Consider the following 13,712-nt stretch of genomic DNA (forward strand, 5'->3'; position numbering starts at 1 on the left):
TCTCTCCCAATCCTTGAAGAAACATTGGGTTGATTTGGTACTCTATATATGCTGAGTTCAGAAGCAAGCCTCAGACCTGCATGCTTCCTCCCGGCAGCCCACCACAAAAAGAAGTAAACACTTGCACAATAAGGTCCCACCATGCGCCCCTTATAAGGGACATGGGTGGCGCTGTGGGTTAAACCACAGAGCCTAGGACTTGCCGATCAGAAGGTCGGCGTTCAAATCCCCACGACGGGGTGAGCTCCCGTTGCTCGGTCCCTGCTCCTGCCAACCTAGCAGTTCAAAAGCACGTCAAAGTGCAAGTAGATAAATAGGTACCACTCTGGCAGGAAGGTAAACGGCGTTTCCGTGCGCTGCTCTGGTTCACCAGAAGCGGCTTAGTCATGCTGGCCACATGACCTGGAAGCTGTACACTGGCTCCCTTGGCCAATAAAGGGAGATGAGCGCCACAACCCCAGTCGGTCACGACTGGACCTAATGGTCAGGGGTCCCCTTTACCTTTTATGCGCCTCTTATGCCTGAATATAAAAATCACTAGATTACTACATGCAGCAAAGGGATTCGGAGGAAGCAGACATGCCAAAAAACCTCTCCCAATCTCACCCTATGAAGAGCGAGAGATGCAAAACATTTGAACAGACCCAAAGGTGGCACTTTATAACCAAACACTTTTTACACAGCCATTAAACTCAAGATAAAACGCTATAGTCCTACCTTGAGATGAATATACGTGGCTCACAGAAACTAGATTTGCTGAAAAAGTAGAAAAAGCAAAACTTATTTTCTATGTGTAACATTAAAATGTCTATCCACACCCCCTCCCCCGGGGTGGAAACAAACTATAGGTTACCGAAATAAATTTTAAAATTTAATGCTGTCCCATTTTACACACATTCTGTGAGATCAGTCTTGTTTATTTGAAGATGCATGAATTTTAAACACAAATTGCCCATGGATTTAAAGCTAAAGGCTTCAGGACAATAAACAGGATCAACTGGTTCACAGCAGAACAAAGCTGGTTCCAAATCCTGCTAATGGAATATATTAGCTTGAGTAATAAACACAAATCGTATTTAAGATGCCTATTAATCTTAATTTAAATTGTTGTAGCAAACACTGCATGGGTGGGATTCCAAAGGGATGCAAGCATAGCTCTGTGCGTGCAATGGAGCTTCTGTGGAGAACCTTCGCTCCTTCTGTGGTCAATTTTTGAAAAGTGATGAAGTGGTCAGGAGACCCACGTAGTCACTGTATAGCATTGAGCATCACACAATGTCCAATAGCTAGGCAACAGACCCACATATCTTCACTTCCCCCCACATCCCCCTTCTTTGCCAGAAGCCCAGCCAAGCTGGATATAAACAATCCAGTAGCATTCGCTGGCTTCTGGCTCTTTTGCGCAATCTGTTTAAGCCCACATAAAATTTTATTTCACCTTATTTATTTAAAACTTAAACCTCAATTGACAAATAGATTAAGGGGAAATACAAAACAATCATTCACGCAAAAAGGGGTATGTTCAAGAAATACCTACAAAAATATAATAACGACATAACATCTATGGCAGCGTTTGAATGACCCTTGTGTAAATTAAACATTATTAAATAAGGAAAAATGGTACCATATGTTGTAAGAAAGTATTAGCAAATATATTAAGAGTGAGGTATTAAGTATAAGTACATTCAATGTTGTAAATGTAAATTACATCGGGAAATGACGGGAAGTCTATTTGGACATAGTTTAGTTTATTGGATTTTACTTTGGTTTATTTTTGTTTAGTTAGAAAGTATAAGAAAAGAGCACGTATAAGTACAAGTTTAAATCAATATTAAACAGTATAATTATTTAAGGTTATTATTATTATTATTAGTTTTACGTTTTCTTTGTACATGTATTTAATATTGTGTATGATATCCTTGGATGTCAATAAATAAATAAATAAAACTTTTAAGTGTCCAAATACTTCAAAATGGCTTACAAATGAAGTCTGCTCAAAACCAATCAGGTTTTCATATAATGTAATACAAATAACTTTTTTTTTTAAAACCCCAATGGGTATTGTTTCAGAGAAAGAACAAATATAAAAGGCAGTACAAATAATTGTGGGGAAGAACAGGTGACAATCTATGTTTGAGGCATTTCACTAAATACTGGCCTCTGCTTCACCACTTCTAGGACATAGCACCAAGAAAAATAGTGCAACGAAGGTTCAAAAACAAGACTGAGAATGACAGAGTGCCTTTTAGTGTGTTTCAGAATTCAAAATAGATTTTTATTTGACAATGGACACGCCCAGATAATTAAATATCATCTTAATAAAGCAAGATATGAACTTCCTGTACCTACACACAACTGCTTTGCTCCTCCCTTTGTGTGAGTAGAGAAACAAGCCAGAAAGCTTCAGTTAACTAATAGTTTCCTATGATATCTGAATTGTGAATTGCCCTGAGAGCTTCCACGCATGCCAGTAAAAGTAAGCTATCTTTAAACCCTGGGTGCAGAGTCAAATCAGTAGCTGTGTGAGTGGAAGTCAGTGCACAAAGTTCCACTAGCACAACTGGACTTTCCTCCCCTCTCCTCCTTTCCAAGCAACCCCTCCAAATCAGCTTGGGAGGGTCTACAGAACCCCCAGAACAGCAACCCAGGGGGAGGAGAGGGGAGATCATTCTGTTGGACAGGCTGAAACGCTTACGCCGATGAAATCCTGGGAAGAGCGTGATGATTAATTCCTCCCATGGCTTCATGTCTTGTCTTATTTGGAAGCTACTAACCATAGTTTCCTAGCTCTGACATAATGAGAAACAATGGTTAGCAGTGGGCTCACTCATGTGAAGTAGGGGCAAAGCAGATGTAAGCGGATGTGTGAAGATTGTTCATATGTCAGTTTATTTAGCCATTTGATCATCTGAAAGCAGCCAGAGATGAAAACATAAACTGTTTTGGTATGCGACTTACTTTTGAGGCTTAATTCATCTCTGAGGATGTTTGTGTATTCATCTGTAGAGAGATGAGGTGGCAGACCACCAACAAACAAATGTACCCGCGTAGCTGATATATTGTTTTCTACAATGTAAAATCTTGTTTGATTCATCTGACGTAGTGAAGTCTGTAAAAGGGAAAAGACAGCTGAGAACTCACATTACAAATACAAAGCACACACAGAGAAGGTTAAGATTCCAATAAGCAGAAACTCTTGCCTCCAACTACCAAAAACAGTTACCAGACCACTAAGCCTGCCTGCGTAAGAGAACTTCCTTTTCGTTTGGACTTGTGCAATTGTTCTCATTTTGTGCTACATGTTAGAAAAAGGTTGAGGAGTACTGGTTAAATGCATGGCAATCAAAATGCCAGAGTTATGAGCAACCTCTCAAATAATTCTAGATTACGTGTCACAAAACTCTGAATTCCATGACGAAAATACAAGATGCAAGTAAACACGCATACTGTAATGTTTAGTACCCTTCTCAAAATATGCAGTTCCCCCAGGTAATTTGGAATACGTCAAGATGAATGTGCAGTGGAAGGAGTTAAGATGATAATGGAATTTGGGGTAGCTAGTGAAGGGAACAAGAGTCTACGAGGCAAGAGGGAAATACAGGAATTTGTGAAGAGTCCTAACCCAATGACCTTGGAAATACGTGTCAACTACTCCCTGTTTCTGAATATTCTGATAATGCTAAAAAAAGAAGCCAGCCCACAGGGAAGCTTTAACCCTGTGGAAACCTATTCCTAAAAGGTCCCCAGAATTCCCTGGCTATATCTTTCATCACCACTGTGTGTGTATATATACCATATATTTTGCTCTGTGACTTTTTCCCTCCTAAAAAGTAAGGGGAAATGTGTGTGCATCTTATGGAGCGAATGCAGGCTGTGCAGCTATCCCAGAAGCCAGAACAGCAAGAGGGATTGCTGCTTGCACTGCGCAGTGATCCCTCTTGCTGTTCTGGCTTCTGAGATTCAGAATTTTTTTTTTCTTGTTTTCCTCCTCCAAAAACTAGTTGCGTCTTATGGTCTGGTGCGTCTTATAGAGCGAAAAATACGGTATATATTTATTTTAAGGGTGCTCACCTTCCCACACCACCTCCCCCTTAAGGAGGCATGTCTAATTCTTCCTGGCCATTTTTTTTGAGGTTGGGGTGAATTCTCTGAAGAAGCTGGACCCTGAAAAAACCCTTTACCTCCCCTGCCTTCTGACATATTCTGCCCACACATTTTCAAGCTTTGCTCAAACAGAAGATCCTTGCTTCAGTTTAAAAACCCCCAAAGAGTTGGGGGGGGGGACGCGGGATGGGATGGTACAGAGCAGGTCTCAAACATTCTAAAACAGGTAAACTATAGAAAGACCCACAGAGTAGTTTTTACACAGAAACAAAAGGAATTCAGCTGAGAAATAGACGAACAGGGGACTGAAATAATGAGCAAGGCATCGTGAGCATCAGTGGCTCTCTCCTTGTCCAAAGAATGGGATGAGGCGAATGCTAACGGGAGGTCTTGAGGTACAGCTGCTTTTTGGCTGCTTCAGGAATTGTAGTTACTACAACAGCTGGGGTGCTTTTTTCTATGTGATGCCTCACCAGGAAGCAGAATGCACAAATCAGAACTGAAGAGATACTAGGTGCATTTTAAAGTGGTATGTGCAGCTATTAGCAGTGGCTGGCAAGAGCTAGCAACTTTTTGTCTGAATTTCTTCTCGTTTGGTTTAAATATAAAGTCCAGTAATGATGTAAAAATGAGAACATTGATTCAATAAAGAAATATGGGAGAGTGGTACTGTAGACATCTCTTTCTTTGTTTACCTTTCTTATGTCTTGGAATCTGCTGAGAATCAATTCGTGATCATCCAGAACCATTCGCTGAACTAAGGGGGGAAAAAAATCAATTCATATGTGGTTCTTTTTTATTTATTTTTTTAAAATGTGCAGTTCATTAGCACGCTAAGCACTGCCAATGAGGAGGACACTAATTTATCCAGTTAAATTTAACCTTCCAAGCAGAAAGTGAAAATGCCAGAAACGACAATTAAAAAAACAAAACCCCAAATCTCCAGCCTCTTGAAGCTGAAACTTAACATTCAGGATTCTGATAACAAGTGCAGGCATTAAAACTGCAGTGACATCCTGTAATAATGAGAACTATCTGTGACTTACCTTGCTTAGAGCCCATGAGTACCTCCACCAGTTTGAAGTTCTGAAAGTTTTCCAACTGCCAAAAGAATTCATCAAGATTTCCAGTAAGTTACAATCTTTTAACTTTAAGACCCTTAAGGTTTTGTTTTTGTTTTTAGACAGTATTAAAGATGAAGAAATATGACTAAAGCTGTGCTTTAAACCTCTCTTCTTCCTTTTGTGGTGTGGTTCTGTCTCACCTTAAGACATTAGCCTGGTTACCTGTCACATTGAACAACAGTTTTCAAATTAAGCGATGGTTTAATGCAGGAGGAATGAGGAACCTCCAGCCCACAGTCTTAACTGGGCCCATCAAGTGCCTCCGCATTTGGTCCATTAGGTTGTTTTGCTGAAGCTATGCCTACCTGCCCTGCAAGTGTGGGGCTTGTAAGATTGAGCTTGGCCAAAAGGGTTATGCAGGCACGGCACTTTGATGGTAATAATACAGTCATACCTCGGGTTTACAGACGCTTCAGGTTGTGAGTTTTCGGGTTGCGCACCGTGCCGAACCCGGAAGTAGCAGAACAGGTTACTTCCAGGTTTTGGTGCTCGCGCACGCGCAGAAGCACTAAATCACGCTTTACTCATGCGCGGAAGCGCCGACTAGCGACCCGTGCGTGCACAGACAGGGCGCTGTGGGTTGCGAACACTGCAGGTTGCGAACATGCCTCCCGCACACATCACGATCGCAACCTGAGCGTTCACTGCAATAATAATAATAATAATAATTATTATTATTATTATTCCTTATTTGTAGCCCGCCCGCCCCGGTTGAGCCCAGGCTCGGAGCAGCTAACATCATAAAGACAACACAATATGCATAAAAACAGACATCATTTAATTAAAATACACCTTGAAATTCATTCAGACAAGTTAAAATTTGGACAGGTGGCAATTATCAGGTTGGAACTGAGAGTGGTTAATTGAGAGGGTCATCTGCAGGTGTCTTCAGAAGCCCTTCTTACTGCGTAGTGCTTTGCAACCATCACCAACCAGCTTATGGCAAGGTCTTCAGAAGCACCACTCAAAGCACTACAAAAAAACTGCACCTCAACAAGGGCTCCCAAAGACCCATAGAGGCAATGAAGCTCACCTGATGTCACTGTGACTTCGGGTGAGTGGCTGCCATGGGTAAGGGAGAAAACAATTTTGCCTGCCAGCCCAGAAATGTTCAGCCCTGGGTTTAATGTGAATGAGCAGCATGTTGGTACACACTGATCAAAAGATTGCGCCCTGCCCCCCCCTCCACCTCTTTTTTTCAGAATGTCAGGGAGAAAACAAAGAAGGGCTGACTTCCATCATTTGCAAAGTAGTGTGGTTTGTCCATTTCCTAAGAAAGAGGTTAGTTCTTGGCTTACAATCATGGTTTGCTAAAAGACAAACAAACCACGAGTCCTGGCACACATGTAATTGGAAGCTATCCCCTGTTCCAATTCTTCCCTGGCACTCTGAAACACAGCACACATTCATTTTAAACTATGGTTTAAAGTAAGGTGAGAACCAGGATACTAAAAATCCACACTGTGTAAGAGTGGATAAAAATAAATTCTTTAAAAATAAAAAGGTATTTACGTGTTGAAAAAAACCCCTTAAGTTATCTTAAATGTTTATGTTAAATAATTTGGATATAAACCCCACAAGTTCATCTGTAAACTGAATCAATGCCTCTGCCAGTTACTTTGAATTGAAAAAGAACCAATCCAATCCACTCTCAAATACAAATGCAATGAAAATAAATCCATTAACTAGCAGATCTTGCTTCCATCTATCATTCATGGGCATTTCATTTTTGTTTCCTACTTTCTTTTTGTGAGGCTGGAACAAGGCCATAGCAGAGCGAAACAGAAAAGAGCAATGCTGGAGAGAAAAAGAGGATCAAATTCTCCATACTTCACAGATTGTCAAAGGAAGACCCTATAGGGGATTACCTCAAAGGCATTTCCATTACAGATAAAAACGAAAGTGTGCAAAACATACAGTGGAACAAATAGATGCAAGGTCCAGTTGTACTAATAATGAAACAACCACATAAATAATATTGCAGCTGTAAATAAACATGGTTTAGTGAAAAAAATTGCAGCATTTTAAAGAAAAACATAGAGAGTATCAACAATAAACTTGATTTAAGTCGTATTTGTTTTCCTTGTTGATTTAACGCAATCCACCCCACATTGTAGAGCTACACCAAATTGAAGGGTTCAATTGATTCTGAAGCACAAGCTTCCTCACTCGCTGGAGTATTGCCAGAATATTAAAACATTACTCATGTTGGAGTAAAGGTAGGGCTTTTTACATATAGTTTAATGGCCAATAAGCTAACTAACAGGAGAGGGTTTTGCATAGAAGCATTTACTTTGGTCAGCTAGCTTTGGTAAGCTCCCACCCCCCAACCTTTTGACTAAAGTAGTATCCCTCACCTGACGGATTTAGTTATACTACTAATACATTGTCTGTTTTTAAGTTGAATTTAAATGAAATATTGGGACGCGGGAGGAGCTGTGGGTTAAACTACAGAGCCTAGGACTTGCCGATCAGAAGGTCGTCAGTTCGAATCCCCAAGACGGGGTGAGCTCCCATTGCTCGGTCCCTGCTCCTGCCAACTTAGCAGTTCAAAAGCACGTCAAGTGCAAGTAGATAAATAGGTACCGCTCTGGCGGGAAGGTAAACGCCATTTCTGTGTGCTGCTCTGGTTCGCCAGAAGTGGCTTAGTTCGCCAGAAGTGGCCACATGACCCAGAAGCTGTACACCGGCTCCCTCGGCCAATAAAGCGAGAAGAGCGCCGCAACCCCAGAGTTGGCCATGACTGGACCTAATGGTCAGGGGTCCCTTTACCTTTTTAAATGAAATATTATTTTATTATATCTGAACCTGTTTTAGTATTTTATCCTTTGTACGTTTTCAAGTACTGTAAATTTCTCTTGATTTTATTGTTTTATCTTTTTGCAAACTGCTTTGAGGTGTTGTTTTTACAATCAAGCGGTGTATAAATATTATGAAATACATAAAATAACATGAATATTGTTTTTCACTCTGCAACTGTGTGAATGAAGAACAGGTTATAAATGTTTTAAATAAATACTTGAAACTATCTAGTCTCTCATAGAATCATAGAGTTGGAAGAGACCACAAGGGCCATCGAGTCCAACCCCCTGCCAAGCAGGAAGTCTCTGCTCAATGGAACTCCCTTGCAATTTTTACTGTGTTGTTTGTTTAATCTATCTGTGGTACTCTTATTTGAATCATATAGTTAAATATAAGTGAAAGCAGAGGGGAAACTGAAACTGAAGCAATCCATTTGATATTGCTTACCTGGTGTCCAAGTAACGGGAGAACTTCTTTAATAACCATCTGGGTAGTGCTTTCTTTATTTACTCGTATTGAGACACAGGCCATTCCAATCCTAGAGAGGGGAAATAATTTACAGAAGGTGGGTTGGGTCAAAGGAACATCAGCAGAAAAATACTGCTTTGCCAACATGTTTAACAGCCACAAAAATAGGATTATTCATTATGCTGAATGACCATGACTCTTCTGTCCATAAAACCAATCAAAGTTCATTTTGAAGTTTAGAGATTAAGTTATATTAATACTTCTTGATGCGTAGACAAACCTTACAGGGTTTTTTTCTTAAAAAAAAAAGACTACCACCTCGCAGAGCCTATATTTTGCATAGGAGGAAAGTGATAGTTGTATGAATGTGCTTTAATCATTCTGGAAGCTACTTTGATTTATAAACAGATGGGGGTTCAATAAATCAAAACCAGTAAAATAACCTCTCATTTCCTGTAATGGGTTTAGGGGTTGCTCGTGCGTAAGTTGCCGCCACTGCTGGCGAGGTTACCTGGTTAAACCCTTTCTGACTGAACAGACTCCAGCATCGTGACTGTCTCAGTCGCTGGCAGAATCCGTCAGTGGGCGTTTCTTGAACCTTTTCCAGCATAAAAGCTGTTTGACGCCAAGTCTCCTCCTACTCTCCCTGCGCGGAAGTCTTCTGCGCAGGGAGGGTGTGGGCAGCAGAGTACCCGTACTCTCTCCGCTGGTCTCCGGCGAGGAGTCTTGGAGCCTCCTCTCCGATTCCCCCACCTGCCCCCCTTCTCCACTGGTGTTACGCTGATTTCCTTCCCCAGCAGATGGGCTGCCTCTCTCCCTACTGGGGCCCTCTCCGGCATCCCTCTGGAGCCTTCCCTCCACCTCTAACTCCGATGGCAGTTCCCTGACATTTCCTTAACATAGATTTATTAAGATGCATTCTACACATCACTCCTCTTATTTATGACACTGTACCATAAATATGGAATTTAGAAAAGGAAGTATCACTTACTTCAGCCATCCAGGGTAAATTTTTATGACTTCGTTATCTCTCGGTTTGGCTCTAATGATCCAAGCTTCAGGAACGGCTTCTCGGAATACAGAGCCTGGCTGGGTCTCTTCTGTGGTATCATTCCTATTAATGATGTCATCACAAAACAAGGCCTGTTGAGTGAATGTCTGAAGCTCATAATCTTGTGGATCATCGTTGATGTAATATGACCTCAGTGCAGCCTCCTACAACACCACAAAACACACAAACACAAAGTAAGTAGCTGAGCATTTTGAGATGGAATGAATATTCTTGAATGGAGAGAAGCAGCAACCATCATGTACATGAAAATATAACCTATTAGAGCCCTGGTCAGCAATTATATTTTCTTGTAGAACAATTTTGGCAAGAGTGAGGAGCGGCAGACTCCTTCAACCCACTTCCTAAAGTGGCCAGCTGAAGAACTGTTCCCCTAATATGTCATTTTATTATTTATAGTCACAGCTTTCCTTTCACCAAATAGTCCCAGGATTAAAAAAATATTACCATTAAAGTAAGTACCTTTAAAATCTTGAAATAAAAACCACCAAAACAACAAAAAGCAGGACAGCAGTGCATAGCAATACAAAGGGAGGCAAGATAGCTACCCAATTCAAGACCTGGGTAATGATGTACATCTTGACCAACTGTCAATTGTCAGAAAGCACACACTGCTGACACAAGACACACCAGAGGGAAAGTCATTCCACAACCTGGGGGCCATCACAGAGAAGGCTCTCTCATGCACCACCACTCCTTGAGCCACAAAGGATGGTGGCACTACCAAAAGGGTCTCGACTGCTGACTTTGGCAGTTGGACAGGTCAATGTGGGAGGAGGCGCTTCTTTGGCTATTTGAGGTCTAAGTTATTTAGAGTTCTATATGTCAGTGTTAACTCCTTATATTGAGCTTGGTAGCAAATGACAACCGGTGCAGGCCTCTCAAGACAGGCATAGTACAATAGGCAAAGGTCGAGGGGACATGTGGCCTTATGGCAATATTGCTTACCACATGTCACTTTTTCTACTCTGCTTTATTTCCACGTTAGCAACTGGGTAGCTGATGGAACCCCACAGTGGGAAGGATTTGGTTTGGGAGCAGTTGCTGGCCCCCAAACGTGGGGGTGGGAATCAAAACTCACAATAGTAAGTAGTACTATTATGCATAAGATAGTAGGTTTGAAAGAGGTACTAAAAGATAGTATATGTACCCCAGAAAGAAGCAGCTCTAACTACTGTTAGTCAAGAAGAAAGGGTAGAGGCTCCCAGAAGAAAAGATGTGATCCTGCACAGGTTCTTATTAACAAGGTAAAAAAAGGGGAAAGGACAGCTGGACAGTTAAATTCAAAGGAGACTATGGGGTTGCGGCACTCATTTCGCTTTTCAGGCCAAGGGACCCAGTGTTCCACAAACAGCTTTCCGAGTAATGTTCCCAGCATGACTAACTAAACCACGTTTGGAGCAACGGAACACCGTAACAGAAGCCAGAGCGCACGGAAACGCTATTTACCTTTCCACCACATCTACTTGCGCTGATGTGCTTTCAAACTGCTAGGTTGGCAGAAGCTGGGACAAAGTAACAGGAGCTTACCCCATTGCACGGATTCGAACTGCTGACCTTCCAAATTGGCAAGCCAAAGAGGCTCAGCGGTTTAGACCACAGAGCCACTGTATCAGATGCCACCTGAACTACAAATACCTAAGTATTTAACGTTATGATGAACTGCTTATTATTTTGAAAGAAAATATTTAACAATAAAGCTAAGATTAAATGATCAGCCTCATATATAAACACAGTTAACATTTTTCAGTTTTTCTATTTGAGAATCCATACAATTTTAGAAAGCACGCAACAGGCACTCTTACCACAACTTCTTCATTTTTTGTAATCCTTGGGACTGTAATAAGCCGAAACTGATTGCGTTTTACTGCATCATTCCCGTCGTATATTTTCAAGATCTGTTTACCTAAAAGGAAAGCGGTATTTTAGCATTTAATACAAAGTAGTGTACTGCATCCAGACCGCTGTGACAATTTGCAGGGAGTTTTAACTTTCAGCTGCATTGGAAATCTATTGTATTTACATTGCTTACAGCAGTGTAACAAAATTTCCCAGCTTCCACATGAACCTTGTTTTATTTCTCTGAAAGAGGAATGATGTCTTTAAGGTGGAGTTTGAACCTTTTTCTCCTTCACTCATTTGTCACACACAAACACCCCGTTAGCATTAGCATCTTATTCTTAGATTCAGGGCTGCCAACTTTTGATTTCAAAGGTAGTGGCCTCTTGGATGAGGCCATGGTAGAATTTGAAGTTAACTATATTACCATACACCAGCAATGGTTACATCACAGACTATGGCTTGCTTTAGTGGTTTGAACATCACCGTACTGGCTTATTGGCAACTTTCATCAGAAATAACAGTTTACAACATGGGTAAGAAAACTAAGGCCCGGGGGCCGGATCCAGCCCAATTAGCTTCTCAATCCGGCCCGCGGACGGTCCAGGAATCAATGTGTTTTTACATGAGTAGAATGTGTCCTTTTATTTAAAATGCACCTCTGGGTTATTTGTGGGGCATAGGAATTCATTCACCCCCCCAAAAAAAATTATAGTCTTGCCCCCCACAAGGTCTGAGGGACAGGGGACTGGCCCTCTGCTGAAAAAGTCTGCTGACCCCTGGTTTACAATCTTCAAAGTAAATACTAGAGGATTGAAAGTCCATAGCACTAACAAACGAAGAAAAACAATCCCCCCAAAGCTGGGTGTGTATAATTAATGTAGCCTACCAAGAGAACAAGCCATGGCTGCACCCAAATTGACTATATGGAGCTTCTGTTCTGCAAAATGGACCAAGTAGGGATATTCCGGTACTGGAGGAGTAAAAACACTAACAGGAAGAAACATTCTAGTTCCAGTGTTCTTTGGATTCTACCCAGTCTTTTATTTTTACGGAGGTTAAAATTAAGCACAGCTCTTCAAACATTTCAAAAAGATATCGAGCATTTAAAGACCCTGAACATGAAGGTATTATGAATTTAACTACGAAGAAAGTCATTGTATTCACCTACAAATCTGCATTCATTTTAGCAAACCAACCTTTTATATATGGAGTTCTAAATTATTACTGTTTATTGTTAAATCGCTTCAAGGTGTCTCATAAGACGCGGTTCACAAATGGGATGGAATAAAAATTAAATAAATAACGTGCCAGGTAAGATGGAAAAAACAGGCGGCAGAATGCATCCCTAATTATATGACACATTTCTATGGATTTTTATTGCGAGCCACTTTGGTGGGTCATGCTGGCCGAAAAATAGGATGTATTAAAGAAAACTAGCTAACAAAATAATAAGCCACTCCTTTGATCATTTGGAGGAGAAAGGGCAAAACGAATTATATTACTGAATTATTATTTATTAAAAATAAAGTTTATCCTGTCTTTCTGTTAAAGGAAATGCACAAGGCTTACAAACTAGCATTGTACATATGTGTTCTCAGTTATGACAGTAGGAGATGACTAAGTGGATTTGCAAGCAGCTGCTTATGCCTTGTTGCATTTTACTGCCAACTCCTTGAAAATTGGACTGTACCATGTTTTGTACACCAAAGGCATCATATGCTCCTAGCACAAATCTTGCTGCAAACAGATACTCTCTGCTTAGTAACAAATGCTACTTACTTGAGTCTGTGGAAACCTGGGACTCTTTTAGTGATAATTGTGTTGAACTGTCAACATCGTCGTCGTCATCTGTGAAAAGAAAAGTCTCCTTTAAAGGTTTGCCTTTAAAACAAAGTGTTCATCCTTTAAAATAAAGTGTTGCGATGAAAACAATACTATCAGATTTTCCTATTATATACTCACATTACTGAAACATGCAAGCATGGCCAGGCCCATGATAAATAATATACATTCTCTACAGCCGTATACTGGAAAGCCGCATGGAATTCTTGTTTTTATGAAGCTGACATATGTACTTTTATGAGCCCTGGAAAACCAGGGTTCAAATTCCCACTCGGTCATGAAGCTCACTTGGTGATCTAGGGCAAGCCACAGTCTTTAAGTCTGACCCACCTCACATGGTTGTTGTGAGGATAAAATGAGCGTCTCCACCCCCACTGTTCAGCCCAAACACTGAGGTCCAGCTCCGAGGGCCTTCTGGCAGTTCCCTCCCTGGAAGAAGCGAGGTTACAGGGAACCAGGCA

At 41.1% G+C, this 13,712-nt stretch overlaps 1 protein-coding gene across 1 annotated transcript in view; it reads right to left on the reverse strand.

Annotated features, from left to right (window-relative positions):
• Nucleotides 1–13,712, reverse strand: part of DGKQ (diacylglycerol kinase theta) — a 70,728-nt gene that overhangs the window by 25,493 nt on the left and 31,523 nt on the right. Inside the window, exons 7-14 of the mRNA XM_081176235.1 lie at nucleotides 13,189–13,257; nucleotides 11,373–11,473; nucleotides 9,490–9,713; nucleotides 8,478–8,568; nucleotides 5,151–5,205; nucleotides 4,800–4,861; nucleotides 2,959–3,109; nucleotides 718–756 (exon numbers count right to left, since the gene is read on the reverse strand). Coding sequence (XP_081032361.1) covers nucleotides 718–756; nucleotides 2,959–3,109; nucleotides 4,800–4,861; nucleotides 5,151–5,205; nucleotides 8,478–8,568; nucleotides 9,490–9,713; nucleotides 11,373–11,473; nucleotides 13,189–13,257 — 792 coding nt within the window. The remainder of the gene's footprint in view (nucleotides 1–717; nucleotides 757–2,958; nucleotides 3,110–4,799; nucleotides 4,862–5,150; nucleotides 5,206–8,477; nucleotides 8,569–9,489; nucleotides 9,714–11,372; nucleotides 11,474–13,188; nucleotides 13,258–13,712) is intronic.

Source organism: Podarcis bocagei (genome assembly GCF_964188305.1).
Source record: "Podarcis bocagei genome assembly, chromosome: 17".
NCBI classification, from domain to species: domain Eukaryota; kingdom Metazoa; phylum Chordata; class Lepidosauria; order Squamata; family Lacertidae; genus Podarcis; species Podarcis bocagei.